At 33.1% G+C, this 19744-nt stretch overlaps 2 protein-coding genes across 2 annotated transcripts; one reads left to right on the top strand and one right to left on the bottom strand.

The window, feature by feature from the left end:
- Positions 1-1615: 1615 nt before the first annotated feature.
- LOC115976203 lies at positions 1616-11722 on the top strand. The gene is made up of 11 exons (XM_031097352.1): positions 1616-2081; positions 6478-6580; positions 8035-8048; positions 8174-8392; positions 8518-8589; positions 8763-8849; positions 9403-9441; positions 9939-10043; positions 10715-10880; positions 11300-11409; positions 11500-11722. The coding sequence occupies exons 1-11, from the start codon at positions 1857-1859 to the stop codon at positions 11584-11586; spliced, it is 1227 nt and encodes a 408-aa protein (XP_030953212.1). The 5' UTR covers positions 1616-1856; the 3' UTR covers positions 11587-11722.
- Positions 11723-15769: 4047 nt separating this feature from the next.
- LOC115976202 (ALA-interacting subunit 3-like) lies at positions 15770-19079 on the bottom strand. The gene is made up of 8 exons (XM_031097351.1): positions 18910-19079; positions 18271-18329; positions 18055-18129; positions 17812-17928; positions 17622-17692; positions 17156-17456; positions 16688-16977; positions 15770-16027 (listed from the first exon to the last, which is right to left on the bottom strand). The coding sequence occupies exons 1-8, from the start codon at positions 18995-18997 to the stop codon at positions 15967-15969; spliced, it is 1062 nt and encodes a 353-aa protein (XP_030953211.1). The 5' UTR covers positions 18998-19079; the 3' UTR covers positions 15770-15966.
- Positions 19080-19744: the final 665 nt, after the last annotated feature.

Below are 19744 nucleotides of genomic sequence, written 5' to 3'. Positions count from 1 at the left end.
ACACAAAAGACAATCTACTTTTTTTTGTTATTTATATATATATATATATATATATATATATATATTAGCTTGTCAACAATTGTTAGACAATTTTACATTCACATGGCAACACTTTTTTTACATAATGGGTCCCATTTAATAGTACTCTTTTTTTGCACACTACTTTGCCAACTACGACTGAAAAAAATAAAATAAAAAATACTGAATTGGACTTTGAAAGAAAAAATCTATGTTTATGTGTAATGTGCCTACTTTAGCGCCTCACCATTTGGTTTCCAGTTTACAATTTTTTCTCTAGTTATCAACCTTTTCAATATCAAACTTGAGTTTTTGTTATAAACTCAAATTTTAAAGACAAAAAAAAGTAAAAATGTCTATATGAAATTTTAGAAGCATTCATGGCATTAAGTTGCATATAGCCGAATAGAACTTCATAAGCATATTGTTATATTCTTAATATTTTTACATTGTTTTATTTTTCCAATTTATTTTAAAGATCCAAATTACATGTTTAAATTGTGTGTATTTAGTATCGATTAATTTATCTTAGATTAATTCTACCTTCAATCTTGTCTTTTAATCTTGCCCCCCCAAACTTGAAATTCTAGCTCCGCCACTGCTCTCTGCTAAGGCCAAATAGTGATTGAGATGATTACTTCCCACTCCTTGCCCTTTAAATCTTTTACTTTCATTGTTTATGAACTCACTCAACACACAAAAATTCTAAGTTCATTCGTTCTCATTCATTCTCTCGTTGCTCTACTTTTCTTCTTCTTCTTCTTCTTCTTCTTCTTCTTCTCTCTCTCTCTCTCTCTCTCTCTCTCTCTCTCTCTCTCTCTCTCTCTCTCTCTCTCTCTCTCTCTCTCTCTCTCTCTCTCTCTCTCAGCCTCTTTTAAGTTGCCGAAGATGATGTCAACGACAAAGACATTACCGGATGACAATGATGTACATAAACATGGCACTTAAGAGTCAGCTTATCAACAGACATAGATAGAATTGCTTAAATCTAAACGTTATGTAGGGTGTGTTTGGATAGAACTTATTTTGTTGAAACTGAAAACTGAAAACACTGTAGCAAAATAATTTTTAAATGTGTGAATAGTGCTGTGGGACCCATTTTTAATGAAAAAATTGATAAAAAATAAAATTTGTGGATTCGTGAACAGTGCATATGTGCACTGTTCACTACAGAAAGTCAACATTTGCAGTTACTGTTCAATGAACAGTAACCGCAATACTCCAAAACGCGTGAAAACAAAAAAAAAAAAAAAAGGGGCAAAATGCAGCTTGGAAACACAGAAGCTAAATACAAACACACACGTAATTTAATGGAGTAAATTCAAATTTTATTGGGTAAAATTAAAATTAGCCCAAATTTTTAAGTGTGTAAATTATAATGTGAAAAAAAAAAAAATCATATTTTTACTAAAGCATATGATAATTTGGATATTTTGACTTGGTAGTGGTGCGCACCACATGGGTTTGATGATGGAGAAGACAGAAAGGGTAGGAAATAGGGAACAAATGGCAGAGGTTGAAAAGAAAATGACAACTTATGGGTTCACGGGTAACATACTATTCACAGACCAATTAACGAAGTACATATGCCCCAGTCCACAAGATGCCAAAAAATGATTCCCGCCCCAATATTCATGTAATTAATTTGACAACACCACCACCACCACCACCATTCCCATTTCTAAAAGCTGCAAATCTGTCTCTCTCTTTAGATAGCTGTGGGGGTGTTTATAGTTACATATGATATATATTCATGCGCGTGCTCAAAGAGCCAGCAGAAATGTTATAGAGTAGTAAAAGCCAAAAAGGGTCTTGTTTTTCGATCTTGTTCATTTAGCATGGCTTCTTATTGCTCTTGTTGTGTGGTGCAACTCTTCTTCTTCTTCCTTGGCGTAGTGGTCTTCTTAAATGTTGGGTGTCTTGATGGTGTTCATGCAGCAACAACGGTGAAAGTGGGTAACATTTCAAAGGTGGAAGATGCCGTCAATTTCCATATATACTATGGCCAGACCTTCAAAGTCATCAAGAATGCCATTGACGGCAAGAGCTACCTTCTCATCCAGGTACTCTTTTCTTTCTTCTTTACGCGCTACTATTAGTCTATTAGTATTACTGTACTGATACTAATCTGGGAGAAACTCAAACTCGGGCTGTAATGCATCCAAAATGATGATATGTGCTCGAAAGTAGATACGGCCATCATCCCAGTAGGTCTCCCAATAGGTCTAATATAGATTATAGACCCAAACTTTACCCTCAAGTCTAGGAGAGAGGTTTGTAACTTTGATATAGTTTGTAGGGTTAATTATTATTTTCGTCCTTAACATTTGTCTTATATGTCAAAATTGTCCCTAATATGATATTTGTCGTATAGAGTCTCTAAGAGCATCCACAGCCGGAATTCTCATCTCATCCTATTTTACCATCTCAAAAGGCAACTTTATTAATTATACAATACCATTTTACCATACATCCAGCATCCCAACTTTTATTTTCTTATTCTACTCATTAAAATAATATATTTACACATTAAAATATATTAACCAACAAAATGCACTCCTCTCAGAAAAACCCAGAAACCCTGTTCCCGAAAAGAAAAAAACCCAGAACCCACCTTGCCACCACCACGCCACGGCCAACAACCACCACCACAACCAAACTCACCACCAACAACAACCACCAAGAGGAAAAGAAACACAAAAAAATTGCCAAAAACTACCACCACCGATCGAGGAAATTGCCAAGAAACACAAAAAATTGCCAGAAACACACCAAGAAGAAAAACCACTTCAAACCCACGCTCGAGGAAATCACTTCAAACCCACCACGCCGACTCGCCGATCTCCACAAGCCACCGATCAGCAACCCCAAGCCACTGATCAGCAAACCCAAGCCGTTGAAAATACTCTATCACCGATTTGAAACCCACGCCATCACCGATCAGCAAACGCCATCACCGATCCGTTGAAACCCAAGCCGTTGAAAATACTCTATCACCGATTTGAAACCCACGCCATCACTAATCAGCAAACGCCATCACCGCCATGCCTTCAACGGACCTTGCTTCAACCAATAGCGAGTCAGAGAGTGAGAGAGCGTAGATGAGAAAACAGAAAGAGAGAGTTGAGAAAGAAAGAAGACGCTCAGCCCCAGAGACAAAGAGAAAGAGAAGACAGAGGAGAGAGAGAATAAAAGTGATTAAAAAATTTATACAATAGTGCTACAGTGCCATTCTATATGTAGAATGGCACTGTAGCACAATTCTAAAATTTTTTACAATTCTTCAGTTTTACAATCCCAGCTGCTGACTCTTTTAGGCTTGAAATGCCAAAATTTCCTTAGATTTGGCATTTACAATTTCCAGTGCGGATGCTCTAACATTTTGATATTTTTGTCAAAATAATCCAAATCATTGAATGATGGAAGAAAAAAGTGAGGTGACTTACTGTTAATTAAAATATTATTTTTTTAATTTTATGCCAACTATGTTGCCATGTGGCCTGCTAGGTGACCTTTTAAAAAAATAAATAAATAAATAATCAGCTAAAATCCCTAAACAATAAACCCAACAGATTTAGGATTGAAATCCGTGTACCAACTGAAAACCCAAAAACTTCACATGAAATCCATCTAAAAAAAACCGAGTTCTTATAGAGATTTAGAGCAATTACATCAGTTTGGGCATAATTGTGCAAAATGAAAAAACTAACTATTTTTACACAATTTGAGCAAAAAAACACCCACACCAGCTTGTGCATAATTGTGCATTTATGCACAATTGTTACAGTAACCGTGCATATATGCACGGTTACTGTAGCATGTGTATTTATTATTTTATTAATTTCTGTTCGCACCTTTTTTTCTCTCTCTTCTCCATGAACAATGAACTCAGTGACTTTCCTCTCCTCATCTTCTTTTTCCTCAGATGCACACAAACACACCCACACACAAACACATCCACACAGACAAATCAATACAAAGATACACAAACGCACCCACACACAAACAAACCCACACGGACAAACCAACAGAGAGACAGATTGGAGCTCGTGGGTCTTGATTGGTGCTTGACTGGAGCTCGTGGGTCTTGATCGGTGCTTGTGGAACGATCGAAGCTTGGGGCTCTTGCTTGAACGGAGCTTGACCGAGATAGGTCTTGCCTAATCGGAGCTAGGGAGATCTGACCGAGAGGGAGAGTTGATCTGTGTTGGTATAGAGATGGGTCTTACTGGAGATCGGTGCTTGTTTGGAGATTGGGTCTTGTTTGAGGAGTGAAGCTATCTATGGAGATCTAACTGGGTATAGAGATGGATGGAGATGGGTACAGAGAGAGAGCAACAAATCAGAAAATGGGCAGAGAAAGAGAGAGGGCGCGCGTATGTAAAGTGGTAGTTGAGAGAAATAATAAAAAAAATTGAGAAGAATGAATATTTTATTGAAATATCTTGTAAAATAGATAAACTGATGTGAATGATTTATAAAAGTGATGTTGTAAAATAGAAAAAGTAGGTTTTAAGTGTAAAATAGACGGAATCTTATACACAAGCTGATGTAATTACTCTTATAGCACAAAATTAAAAGAGACAATAACCATATTTATATATATGGTCATGGTGTTAGGCTAACACTAATTGGCTATCCTATTAGCCTTATAAGTCATAACACTATTATTTTTATTCTTTACTAATTGGCTATCCTATTAGCCTCATAAGTGCTACAGTAACCGTGCATATATGCACAGTTACTGTAGCTCTTCTATACATTATTTTAGTATTATTTCTCTCCTCTCACATTCTCTCTTCCACTTACTCTCTCTTTCTCTTCAACTCATAAAAATGTTATTTATATAAAATATAGTGCATTTAGAGTATCCACAGCAGTGGAGTTATTTTTTTAGCTATTTGGCACCACAAAAACTCACTTTATCTATTTTACCTATTTATTTTACAAAACATCTTGCAGCAGTAGATCTATTTTAGCTTTCAACACAATAAAATAATATAAACATCACAATAAAATAATATATCTAATACAATAAAATAATACACCCCACTGCAAAAAAAAAAAAAAAAAAAAAGCATCAATCAACTGAAGATTCTAAAGAACAGTAAGCAAACCCAAAACCCCACCCACCCACAACCCACAACCACCTCCACTGTCCACAAGCCACCATTAACACAACCTAAATCCATCAAATTTGTAACAAAATCATCTCAAAAACAAACCAAAATCACACATAAAAACAACCGAAATTCAACAAACCCACAAATCCAGTAACAAAAAAACCCAAGGACAACCAACAAAAAAACCCCACACCACCGCCACAGCCAACAACAACCGCCCACAATAATGCTTGGGACAACCCCCCACCACCAACACGAACACAGACCACAAACACAACCCATGAACACAACCCAATCAACAACCCACCACCACCACCACAAACCTACCTCAACAACCATCACCCACAACTCTGATTTTAAAAATAAAAATAAAAATAAAATAAAAAAAACCACCACCACCAGGTTTGGGTCGCCGGTGGCTTGGGACTTGTGTCGGCAAAGGCTTAGGACTTGGGTCGCTGGCGGCTTGGTGGGCAGTGGGTAAGAAGTGGTGAGGAGTTGGAGGAAGAAAGAAATAAAAAAATGAAGGTGGAGAAGAGAAGGGTTGGGTTTAGTGAAAAAGAAAGGTGAAGTAGTAAGAAAAAATAGAGAAAAAATGGATAGAGGAAGGAACCCAAAAAAAAAAAAAAAAAAAAAAAAAAATTTGAAAGGGAGAAGTGTTAGGTTTGGTTCGGTGAAGAAGAAAGAGTCAATGTGAACAAGAAAGAGAAAAGAAAGAATGAGAGAAAAAAGCTTAATTTAATAAAAGAGAGAGAAATCAATTAAAATATATTTTTTTTTTTACCTTTGAGCTTTAGATGTGCACTGTAACTGAAAAGCTAAATTTTTTAGCTTTACCTCCACTACTGCAGCTCTCCTTTCGAATATAGCTATTTAGCACCACTGCATGCTCTAATAGATGAACTGATGTTTATGTTTTGTAAAAATGATGGTGTGAAATAGAAAAAGTAGGTTTTTTTTATGTAAAATAGACGAAATCTTTTAGAAGAGTTGATGTGGTTACTCTTACACCAAAAACCGATTGGTATCTTAATTTGATATAAATAGTCATCATCAAGAGCGAATGTCATAAATTGAAACTCTCTTAAAAAAAAATAGTTAGTCTCAAAAAAAAAAAAAAAATAGCAAACGAAACTTTGGGCCAAAATGCAGGCTATCTACTAAGCCAACTCAATGTTTGAATAATGTATCCGCTTACCAACCATTCCCACCATGGTAATTTGGTATCCTTCATTATTTTTCTTCTACTGCTTAGGATGGTAGTATCTTTTTACTAAAAACATTTGAATAATACATATGATTACTTATTTTGTCAAACTTTACAAATAAATTATAGGATAACTCGAGGATGGCAGCAAGGACAAAATATTGCACCCCAAGGATCAAATCGTTCGTCATCCCAATGTCAAATTATTCCATTGATACCGAATTATTTGCAGGTACTTCAGCTATTCACACCACACATTTTAGTGTTTCCGTTAATTTCGGTGTTATACTTGAGTTTTTGAATAGATAATAGCTTATACACCCATATATATTACTCTCTCTCTCTCTCTTGATAATAGCTCACCCACCCCATATATATCACTCTGTCTCTCATTTATGTCTGATTAATAAGTATTGATATATAAAAAGTTAAATTCAATAACATAAAGAACAATTATTCTACGATCACAATTTTTGTGCTATAACCTTTGCAACAATTCTATATAGCCAATTGTGAGTAGTTGTTTACTACTTTCACTTGAACTCACAACTTTTTTTTATCACTCACGGTCGACTACATAAAAGCTGCAATAAAAATTGTGTTCTAAGATCTTCTCTTGAAAAAATTTACCTAATTTAAATTAGAATTTTATTAAAGAAAATCAAAATCTAATTTAATCATAATTTTTTTTATGTTAATTTTTTTATTGAAAAAAAACAAAGAGCTCTAATTATTTAGAAATTATTTTCAACTTAAAAAAAAATTAATTAATTTGTATATTACACGAATAACATAAAGAAAAATATGAGCTTTTAAAAACCTATGTGATAACATTAAAAGAAATTAACAAAAATTCAAAAGCTTCTATTCTATACAACAAGAAAGCTTTAATGTTATAGAGTACTAAGAGTGCTTTTCTTTTATTTTCTTCTTGATAAAGAAAACTTTCATTAAACCAATTACAGAGCAACATTCACCTTCCAAGGGCCAAAATTGGGTTTTATCCCTTTCAACCAAACTTTCCAGCAAAATGCTCTATGCCTGAAATTATTTAGAAATATGTCCTTGTTTTGGAACTCAAATTTCTAAAAATCGAGTTTCCATGAAAAACTCGATTTATCGAAAATTGAGTTTCTTGAAAAAATTTGCATGGAACTCGAGTTCCATGCATTTTTTTTTTTTTTAGTTTAATTGCCTGTAACTCAATTTTCAGCAAATCGAGTTTTTCATTGAAATTCAATTTTTAGAAAATTGAGTTTAAAATAGGAACATATCTCTAAATAGTTTCAGACATGAGACATTTTGTTGAAAAATTTGATTGAAAGAGGTATATCCTCATTTTGGCCCCTTCCAAGCATCCCCAATTGATGACAGGAGGGCAGAGTTATTTATTTCATAGTAAGACTTTAATTATGGGATTTGGGAAGCTCTGCACAGTTAGCCGTGACAGGGGCTACCGTGTTCAGCTCTCTCTTTGCCCAACTAAATAGGACTTTTGTTATTGTTCATTTAACATTGCATTGTCACTCATCACCATTCACCATAATAATCATCATCATCTTCATTTCTAGTGTATTATTCCCAATCTAAATGAACAGAAATTTTAACTCTTTCCTTTACCTTGGTCTTTATTTTATCTGACCCTTTTCTTTGTGTCTTCTCCTCTTGCTTTTGGTGAAACTTCAGTTTCCTTTTTCGAGGTGAGGATCACAGACTTACAGTAAATTGTAATTCTGGTTTTATATATAGAAGCGTCCAAAGAAAAATGTTCAATGAAATTGTTTTAAGTCATTTAAAGTTTGCCTCTTGATGTCTTTTTGAACAGCTTCTTGGCTTACTAGGGAGCTTGAAGGGCATTACATCAGATTCTGTGGCTTCTCAATGTGTATTAAAATTGTATGAAGGTGGAGAAATTGAGATAATTAACAAGAGTGAGCCCCAACAACTTGCGCAATTTGCAGTGCACTTTGTTACCAACACTGATCAACAAGAAGCTAGCAATTTTGCATCTTTTGCTCCATTTGTAGAAGAGACACCTCTGCAGGTATGCATGTAATTTCATAAATAAAAATTCACGCACATGATATATATACACACACACACATGCCCCGAATGAGTATGAAAGAATCGCAGTATTATATATATGACCTTGATGTTTTTGAATGGTAGAGGGCAGAGTGGATCAAGTTTTTGGGAGTTTTTGTAAATCTTGAAACTACAGCCAATCAAGTCTACGATGCAGTAAGTATAACAGTATATGATATATTACATATTTATATATGATTGTGACAATATTACAAGAAAGTGGTGCACCATTACAGGTCTTTTTGTTTTTCTTTTGGAATCAATATTATATTTACACCCATGCAAAGATTTTTTTGTTGTGGCTTTAACAAATAATTTTTGCTTTGCAGGTTAAAGAAAATTATTTGTGCTTGACTAAAGTCGCGGCGAGCAAGAAATCATTCAAACCAACAGTAGCCTGGATGGGATATTATGATGTCTGTACCTTATTTAATAGTGTTTCTAAATTTACCAGAAAAATATGGTGTTTTTATATAGGCATAACCCATACATGAATCAAAGTAATCCTGGATAAAACCTCTGGGGTGGCTATCAAATGGGTTAGTGAAATATAGGATTCAATTAAAAAAATCATTGTGATATATCTTTTCTCAACAACTTAACATATAGTTTAAGACTATAGAGTTTTGTAATTCAGTGATATTATAAACCACCTTAGGCAACTTCTTCTTTCATTATTACCTAGTAATTCCATGTACTATTTCCTCCATTGACACTGTTAGATTGCCTCGTAATTTTTAATTCTTGTTGCCAACTATATCCATTTCGTTTTTATAGTTATAATCTTTATATGACTACATAAATTGTGTCTTCATAGTAGTAACGAAAATTACTTGCTATTGTTCCTTTAACATTAATCACAGAAAAAAAAAATGAAGGAAATCAAATGGAAGAATAATATGCGACTTACTATTGCTTTTCAAAGAAAAATTATGCAACTTACTATTTAGGTTTGCTATTCCTTTGCAGGGTGTCTGGTCATTTACAAAGGAAACATACAAGATGAAGGTACCAAATAAATTTTGCAATTTTTCATTATGTCAAACCATAAAAATCGTAACGGCATAACACAGGAATGGATCTATTGTTAATGAATCATTGTGATTAAAATTTTATGCCATCGCTTTTGTCCGATTCAAAGTAGTTTTAAACTTTTTATTGCAACAATTTTTGTGAGACAGAAAATAAGAAAAACTAAATCACTGTAAGAAGTTTAATAAACTTTAACTTCTGAACAAAATTAACATGCTATCCATTGTCAATTTATAGTTCACAGTTCCACTTCTTAATAATAATATTACTGATAAACCTACATGGAAATCCAACAAAAGTTGTAGGTCTATTTTATATTTCGTATTTTGATTTTATTTAGCATTTACTTTATTCTCGTCTTGATTTTGCACCGAAAAAGTATGGAAAATAAGAGGATTCAAATCTTCAACCTAGCTAAGCCAATCCTGTTAACTCTTTGAATGGATCTGTATGTACTTATACTTTTGATGCAGTACACAGAAGATGCAGGTGGAGGGAATGTGGACAACTCTATCAATAAGATGAGCTATAACATCTCTAATTCTGATGATTTGGATGAATTGCATGCCATCCTATGTGTAAGTTGAATCATAAAATTACGAATGAAGTGAAAAGCTTACCAGATTACATATTTTACTAAAATTATACATTTGTATGAATCCAATTGTTCTTCAAGTTTTAACTTACTGGAATGTTATATCCAACTGTAGAAACTATAAAATTTAGCTATGGAAACAATTTTATCCTTTAATTAAACTATTGTTTGTTTTTATTATTCCTTTCTTCTTTACATAAATTGTTTGGCAAAAACATTTGTTTGAAACGTAAGTTACCTAAATTTTTTTTTTTTAATTTATCTATAGTTTGATGTTTTAGTACTAAAGCAAATTGTGCCTGTAATAGTTCAAATAAATCAAAAACAAGCATTCTTGGAAACAATCCTTATCAGTGAATAATTCTTCCTTAAATTTTTGGGGAGTCCTCTGTTCTCTTTATGCCTTTTTTTCTTTGGATGTGAAAGAGAAAGAGATTGGTCCATATATTTTTCTTACATAAAGAATATGAAATCTTGTTACCCTTGATCTAAAATTAATGTTAAATTCTCTTCTTCAAATAAAAATGAATTTTGAATATGAAATGATTATGAATCTTTGAGAGCCAAATGTGTTAAATTAATTTTTAGATCTTAGATAAATTTTTTTTCATCGATAGGGATCACATTTTTACTTGAATTCAATTCTCCTTGTAGACTGTGGATGTCATTATTGACGAAACATATACTGCTGATCCATCTGGCTACACTTTAGCAGCTTTTCTCCAGAATGTAAATATTGAAGATCACTCCTGTTTTGCTTTTCTTACAAACCAAAGCTTATGGAGATATGATAAAAGAGTTTACAACTCAACTACTCTTGGTAAGTACTTTCAAAATGAAATTCTTCTTCCACTTAATTTTCTAGATTTCAGTTTCACAGATGTTTTTTCATAGTAATGCTAAGATTTTTTCGGTTTCTTAGTAATTAACTGCTAAAAGCAGAAGTTGTCAAAGGCAGTTATAAAGGAAACATGAAATCGTTTATCCTTTTTTTTTTTTTTTTTTTTTTTTTTTTTTTTTTAGCATATAATAGATTTTCAACCTGTAGTGTCCGCTTACCAATTGAGCTAACCTGGAACCCACATGAAATGGTGTATCTAATTCATCAACATATAATTCCTTCAATTCTACCATGTTTCTGCATGTTATTATGTTCTGTGATAAATTTTACTTATAGTTGATGACTATATATGTGTAGTTTGTTTAATCCTTTTTCTTTTCATGAATTTTCTTGTGAAGATTGGTTTGATGGAGCTGTCTCTCAACCCCAGTTGGTTTTAGCAGATCTTGTTGAAGCTTTATTTCCTACAGGAAATTACACTACAACACATTTTAGAAACCTTGCAAAGGTAAAAGTATTAGTTATTTTGAAAAGGAAATTTTCTTTTTTGAAGAATCTCTATGGTTCATGCTTCAAATTTATACATCTTGGCATGCAGGAAGAAGGAGTAATAAGCATCAGTGCTAACATGTGTGACAGGGATACCTCCGTAGCATTGCAGCCCACCATAGTAGCTTGCGGATAATGCTTCATATGGCTTCAAATTATTTTATTTTTTAGAATGAATTTCAAATTATTTGTCCTCAAGGTTGTTTAGTATTCCTTAAATTTGATGGTATAGGCTACACAAGGATATAATTCTATTAATTAGTTTTTCATAATATTTGTAGCATTCATAATTGCATTGATTCAATTTTTCAGAGCTATAAAATATTACATTGTTACATATCAGTTGAAACTAATTACAATTTATATATTTTTTTGGACAAAGAAATTTAACAATAAACAAACTCTAATTAAATTACTTTTGGTCTCCTGAAATAAATGTTTATTTAATTACATTTGATTCTTAGGACTTCCTCCTCTGCAGCAACATTAGCTTTTGAAAGCCCTGCTTTCATCAAAGATTTCAATGTTTAGAGCCATAAAAAATGCTAATTTGTTGTGTGTTTATTTAGAAAAGATCAATTATATTTTTTAATAAAACAATGCTAAACTAAACAAATTCTTATTACATTATATTCGACCTTCACTAAATAAATTTTAATTAATTAAATTTATCTTTTCTACTAGAACTCTAATTAGCTTTTTATTTATTAATGTGTTTAATTACTTTTTTTATGAACTTTCATGTATATTGTAGATATTCTCAACTAGCATTTATATTTGCAAAAAACTAGCCTGTAAATTTTTTGAGCTTCTGCTATGTGATCTACTCATTAAAACGAAAATTGGAATGTATTTATAAAAGTAGTATTTCCTTCTTCTTCTTCATTTTTTTTTTTTTTCCGAACAAAGCTAGTTTGGAGAGAAACTCTACAAACTCCTCATATATTTTTATGAGTGTGAATTTTAAAAATCTAACCATTGGATTGCATGTTCTTATTATATTTTTCATGCTTGCAAAATTTTAAGAAAATCAAAGATCAATTGCTATGTTATCAAACAAATGTTAAAATTTCAAATTTTTGTAATCTAAAATTGTATATAAAAAATAAGTATATTGATCAAATAGTAAATAACATCCGATTTGAATGAAATTTGATATAAATGTTAAGAACATAAGGAACATAGAATAACATAGTTAGATTTTCAAATTTTTAGATTTTCAAATTTTACCCAAAAAAAAAAAAAAAGATATATGAGAAGTTTGAAGAGCCTATCTTTTTTTCCCTATGTGGTCTACTCTTTAAAAAGAAAATTGAAATGCAAACTTATAAAAGAAGGGATGACAACAAAATGGCACATTGTCGAGGTAGGGGCATCTTGTCCCCTCAATTTTTATTTTTTTATTTTTCATTTTTATAATAAATTTATTTCAAAGAAAGTAAAGATATACCCAAAAAATAAAAAATAAAAAAGCGTAGAACAAGCATTAATGATGTGTGATCCTAATGCATAGAAATTACTATTCCATCATGTGGAAGCAAGATCCCTTACTACTTAATGGTTCGTTTGGTTGGAGGGATGAAAATGCAAGAGGTTAGAAAATGAGGAAAAGATAAAAAAGTGGGAAAATATAAGAGATTTTAGTTTCCCTAATTTGTGTTTGGTTGGAGGTGGAAAAGTGGAGGGATGAAAAAAATGAGTTTTGTATAAGTGTGCATTTGGGACAAGTTGAAAGTTTCAGCTTATTTTTGCTACTATTTATGGGTCGCACTACCCTTTTTGGTACTATTCATGAGTTTCATTGTACTATTCAGCTAATTTTTACCTTTATCTACAGTACTCTCAACAAAAAGTTTTCAGTTTCAGCAAAATAAGCTGCTCCCAAACAGACACTAAATTTACTCATATGCCCTTGTTAAAAAATGATGTCCAATTAAAACAAAAAAAGTAACAAACAACCACCTAAAAAAAAAAAAGGCAATCACCCAAATTTTTTAAGGACAAAACTTAGGTATAGTACCTTAGGTGCTGTTCCTTAGATTCCCCTCTTAAGATTTAGTCATGTGACTACTTAACTAAAAAATACTCTTCCATCCTATGAGAAAAAATCCATATGGCAAAATTTTAAAAGGGGAACCTAAGGAACAGTACCTAAGTACTGTACCTAAGTCTTGCTCATTTATTAAAAATGCAAAATCATGCCAAAAAAAAAAAAAAGAGCAACTAGCATGTTCACGTAAGAGAAGGAGGGGGGTAGTTTAGTCATTGACTGCAACTAATCCTCTCTCCTCTATGTTCTCCCCAAATTGGGAAAATAGAAATTGAGTGAGCCAAGGGAGAAAACACCTGAGCCGTACCAATTTTCCATCCTCCCTCTCTCCAATCAAATATCCATAAAATCAGTTTTCTCTCCACTTCTCTCTATCCTATTTTCTATCTTTCCTATTTCACCCCAACCCAGCAGACCATAAGAGTTGAAAAGAACCAAGCTTTACAAACACAAGATGATTAATCACTTATAATAAAGGTAAATTTAGAAAATTATAGTTTCTAAGGAGGTTTTGTAAATTTGGAAAATTATAGTTTCTAAGGAAGTTTCATAATGATATTGGAGACATTTTGACCCCATTTTCTCTTCCCTTTTTCAGTTGATTAATTTTTATTAATTAAATTTCTCTTATTTTCTTCTTTAGCTACATCACTATTTGAAGCCGGAGAAGATTGAAATGAAGGACCTCACTAATATCATCTTGAATTGCATTGACTGAATGGCATTCCAGGGTTCCAATTCTTGAGGACCATTAACTTTCCTAGAACACTGAAAGACCCTCCATTTAAAATACTAATGCAATTGCAAGTAGAGTCACTAGTGCATTTGAATAGTTAGAAGTCATTGCCTAGCAAAATGAAATCTTATATGGCATACTGCCATTTTTTGGCTGCCCAATGTTTTACCAAGCGCATAGGGAGAGGCCTATCCCTATGCAACTAATGTATTCTCGTCAATAACCCTTTGAAGATATCCCCTCTGAGATGTGAAAGACACCACTTTCATAGGCTCAACAACTTATTTTTTTATTGGCATGATAGGTATCGCCTTACCTATATTGGACTTAGCCTCACTACCATGAAAGAGTGTTGGCCCAAGAAGACATCATTACAGATTTTAAGTTCTCCTACTAAGTGGACTCGTATAAAATGATGGATCTTGCTTTAGAAAGCTTTGGATTTGGACCCATTTGTTCAGTTGAGATCCCTTGGGTCTACTGGGTTGCAAGTGATGCTCCAAAGGAGGGAAATCATAAGTTCCAAACTTAAAATTGGTTCAAGGCCTTCATGTCATGTCCCTACAAATCAACTTAATGGGGCCCACCTAAACCAACTTTTCTTTTTAAAAAAAATCTTTGCAATGAACTAACATATTGTTTGTCGGTTGTGAAAACCAAATAAAAAAAAATATATTGTTTGTTGGTTACTGTCTTCCTATGTTTTCCTCTTTTTCTATCATAATCTCTTGGACTATCATCAACCAATCCAGTAAATTCCTTTAATCTCTGTATTCTTGATCCTGGCTTGCTCATGGGGCTGGGACTCCCCTGTGGCCCTGCCTAAGATCAATCTTGAGAGGCTATGAAACTGATTCACAAGAATCATGCAAACTAGACAAAACGCTCATTAAACTCTCTAAAGACAAATTTTGAAACATTTCTCACTGCAGAATTCTTTCCCATATTGCAATGAATTTTCTGGGGTGCTTGGACTCCCATGCCAGAGACAATTTTGAAACATTTTACATTTCTCTCTTAAAGAATTCTTTCCTATATTTCTTAAGGAAAGAATTGTTTCATGACTGATTTTAATGTATGAGAGAGATTTAGCTAGAGAAGAGAGCAGGTTGAAGTCACATGATGCATTAAAATCTTCATAACAAACTAATTTAGACAACCAGAGTCTAATTGGTCCTAGGTTGAGAGAACTTGATGGGACTAACAGGGTAGTGTTTAATCCACTATCCATAATTGGTAAACAGAAACCACATATATACCTACAAAAAACATGGAAGATGAACAGTAATGCCATGCAACAAAAATTACATTAATAATTTAGGCAAGAAATCCATAAAAAAGGTTCAGTCCAACTTCTTTCTTTTCTTTCAATTACATTAGGATATTTGCAATCCATTTGAGTTGAGACTAATTATCACGAATGCACACAATAGTCCACAAACTATGCCCATTGTGGCAACCCAAAGGGAATTGAATTTAAACCTGTAATCCCACTTGCTTTGGAGAAAACAAAGTATAAAGTAAGATGAAAAATATTATAACAAAACTGATCCTATCACCAAATTAAAACAGTGCCATTGCTAACTAAAAAAGATAAATATTGATAACAGCAGGGCTTTCTATACACTCAAATTAGAATGTTGCAAACATAAATTAGGCTCAGCCTTGTAAAAACATTAATAGTAAAACATTTGCACATGAGAGATAGAGCATATCTTAAAAAGTTAAGCCTAATTCATTATTCCTGATGGGTTTCTGTTCCAAGACAAGAAGGCTGGGTCCCCAAGAGGCCTGCATAAAAAGCAATTACAAATTCAGACTCAACTTAACAAATGGCCTATGCTTTACAATTCAAGGAACCATTCTAATCATCAATGTATGAACCAGGGTGGAATCATATTTGATTTTCTTTATAAATGTAAAAGAAGAAATAGTGGAACATGCCAGGGCAGATAAAGGTACAAGTTCAACATTGACTAGGCTATGAATCACACAGATTAAGTGCCTGTTTTCAACAAGACCAATAAAATGACAGGATTGACACCTTACAAGAACCAGCTTAAGTTTTATACTTGCATCTTGTTTGTGGGACCCTTCAGGTGTTGGAACCTAGATCTGGGTGGATACCACCTTTGAAGAAATTGAGTAAGAGGACGATTCCAAGAAATTTTTGCATGCCATCCCCCAAAATCAGGAAAAGTACACAAGGAGGTACAAGTACTAATATGGGTTGATAAATACCAAAAGCTTATCAACATTGATGGACGTCTAAAATTTGGGAGGACTTGGTATTTAAACATGCTGCTATTAGCCTAAAAAAATCTAGACGGCAGTTTAAGCAACCATATATTCTCCATTATACAAAATTAAATCAGAAATTTCTTTAACAAAAACAGGAACTAGCTTCAGCTGAGCATAGTGACTAATAAAATTTTTGAACCATTTCCTCACCTTGGCTTGATCACATAGAGAAGTAAGAAGCCAATAGCCAAGAAAATGCAGAATCCACCAACAGTAAGATATGCTATTCCTAAAAAATCATTTTTGCCACCAATCCAGCTTGTGGTTGAAAGAACCAGCCTCTTTCTGCCACCAAAACTATAGGTGTTGTAGTTGTTCTGTATAACTACTGTTATTTCATCATTAGCTTCAAGGTCTGTCTCTATCTTCCCATATAGTTTTCTAAAAGTTGGCAGTGCCGCAGTTCGCATCCAAACAATAAGATCCTCTTGTTCACTCAACTGTTACATGCAGAACCAATCATAATTATATCTTCTTTTGCAAATAAAAGAATATAATACAAAATACGAGAACAAGGACATAACCAGGAAAAAGGGATAACGAAAAAGGAAAAAAAAAATTTGGGGGTGGGGATATGAAAAGATGTAACAAGCAAGGAAGAAGATGAAGATGTATTACAGGTATGCTCGCATTTAGTTTGCCACCCCCAATCAAACCTCCACTCTGAAAATTTTTTGGATAGACATCAGAGCCAAATTTATGCTCTTGGTCACTTTTCCAAGCTATGTTCTTTTTGCTGACATTTAGCACCTTGTTTTTCACTGAGAACCCATATGTGTCATTAAACAAACTCCATGCAATAAGGCCACAAGGAACAATTGGAGAGTTATTTCCTGTTGTAGCTTCAGGTTTACAGGTACTTATATCAAGTTCACCTGCTTTGCTTCGCAATTGTTTATCACTTCTACTCTTAACATATCTGGAAACAGTAATTCACATCCAAGATAAGGTCCACTTTCAGAAAAAGAAAAAATAAACAGTTAATTATGAGTGCAAGATGTTTAAAGTTTTAATTCCTATAATACCTCCAAGCGCATTAACTTGATAAAATAAATAAAATATTTGCTCAGTGATTTTAACATACCGACGATGATTCTGATAGAAGTTATCAAGCTGATAATAGACATAGACGGGACCTTTCATTTGCTTTGGAACCTGCACAATATCCAATTAATGCACGCATTTAGAATTAGATAATAAGGCATAATGTGTAAAGCAAAACCAATGCGTAAGCTATATCAAACACATGAGTGGTGAAGGAAATGAAAACTAACAGTGAAATTCTTAGTACACGTCTTGTTAGTGATACTACTTTGAATAAAGGCAAGCTGATCGCCGCTAAAAATAGGAGGAACACATTCTTCATCGTAGCGGTGCACAATTTCCACAACCTGCAAGACAAAGAAAGCATAGTTTCCTCATGCTCAAAGCTCAATATCGGTCCCATTGCTATTGCTAACACTACTAGATTTTGATGCAAAATAATGAATAAATAAAAAGGATTAGAAATATTTTACACGTTGTGATGCAAATAAAGAAGCAAGGCCTATCGGTATGAAGACAATGCCAACAGCGATGAAAGTTGCAATGACCTGAAAACCAAATTTGTAACAAATAAATAAATAGCTGATGAATGTAAAGTAACATAAGTGAAACAAAAAGCTCTAGCAATGTAAAATTGAATAAATAAATAAACAAATAAAGATTAAAGAGATATATTTGTTCAGCTATACCCATCCTGGTGTTAAAATTGGTTTGCAAGCAGGAAGCTCTTGCTGTGTGAACCTAGAATCTGCAGTAAACAAAACAATACCATCTATCATTTAATTATATAAATTAAAAATAAAAAAAAAAACTATTTCCTGGCAGAAGATTAGCAAATCAAAAAGAGTTCTTCTAAGGCCATCATAAAATCTTACAACATTTCACAACAACTCAATACAAGGTTGTTGTAAGTATGTTGTGAAATTTTGTTGTGTACATAGATTAAAAACCCCATTTTACTTTGATCTCTTAAAAAATCAAACTTTAAGGTTTAAAACCCAATCTTAGAAAACATTGTTCAGAATCCAACATCTGGGTCCTTGAGATTTCAATGGCAAAGACAGAAACTTTTTGATTAAAAAAAAAAAACAAAAACAAAAACCCATCAAGATAAATGGCTCATCAAATTCTAGATTAGATTACATTACTCGAAAACAAAAATGTGTGGAAATGAGAATAGAGAAAAACATGGGAAAAGATGAATGGCATTGGGGGCATAGATAGGATAGGAATACTGGAAATCACAATGTGTAATGTAATGAAGATCAAGATGCATTGCATTTCTAACAATGGAAGAAAAAAGAAAGGACAAGAAAAGAAATACAGACATTTGGGTTTCTTGGAAATCCTCTTGGATGAATCTGAAGTCCCCAGTTGGGGGCCCCCAGAGCTGCTGGCTGCTCCTCTGCTAGACATCTTCACACAAACCCCGACACCACTCTGTTTTTTATGGGTTAAATTTTAAGGAGAAACTTTTTGTTTAGGTAAGGATGGGTGATATGTAATTTTCTTTTCTTTTTTTTTGTATGTTTGATAAAAATTAAAAAAATATATAAAAAATGAAAAGAGTAAAATTAGATTGAATTAGGTTGATTATTTCTAGAACTACAACTATTATTATAACTTCTCTATAATTATTTTACGTGGCAATGTACAATCGGCTCCCTATTATTTTCATATAGATTCTCCTTTTTTTTTTTTTTTTCTTTTTCCTCAACCGCTCACATTTTATCGCATTAAAGTTATGCCGACTTTGTCGAATGGTACTAGAGATTTTAGGGGTTGGATTGGGTGTGAAAAACGGTTTGGGAAAGAGGAGGGAGGAAAGGAGAACCGCAAATTAGCGAAAGAGTTGTTTGTTTGTTGGTTGCACTTTAGCACAATGCACTAGCGGAACTACCGGTCCTTTTTACTTACTTACTTTCCCTGTGGATAGACCGTTTGGAATGGATCACGTGACATGCGACCATACTATGGCCTTTTTTTTTTCTTTTTCTTTTTTTTTTGTACCTACAAAAACGAAGTTTTAAATTTTTATTAAAAAAAAAATTGGTTGTACAAAAATATTCACAAAAAGCAGCAAGGTAAGGGCCACACGAATATACAGTCGGCACTTTAGATATTGCCTATGATGGGCCCATATGATATGTCTTTAAAATTTAC

This window comes from Quercus lobata, chromosome 2 (assembly GCF_001633185.2).
Source record: "Quercus lobata isolate SW786 chromosome 2, ValleyOak3.0 Primary Assembly, whole genome shotgun sequence".
NCBI classification, from domain to species: domain Eukaryota; kingdom Viridiplantae; phylum Streptophyta; class Magnoliopsida; order Fagales; family Fagaceae; genus Quercus; species Quercus lobata.
Note: the sequence above shows the minus strand (reverse complement) of the source record. Positions and strands in the feature narration are given on the sequence as shown.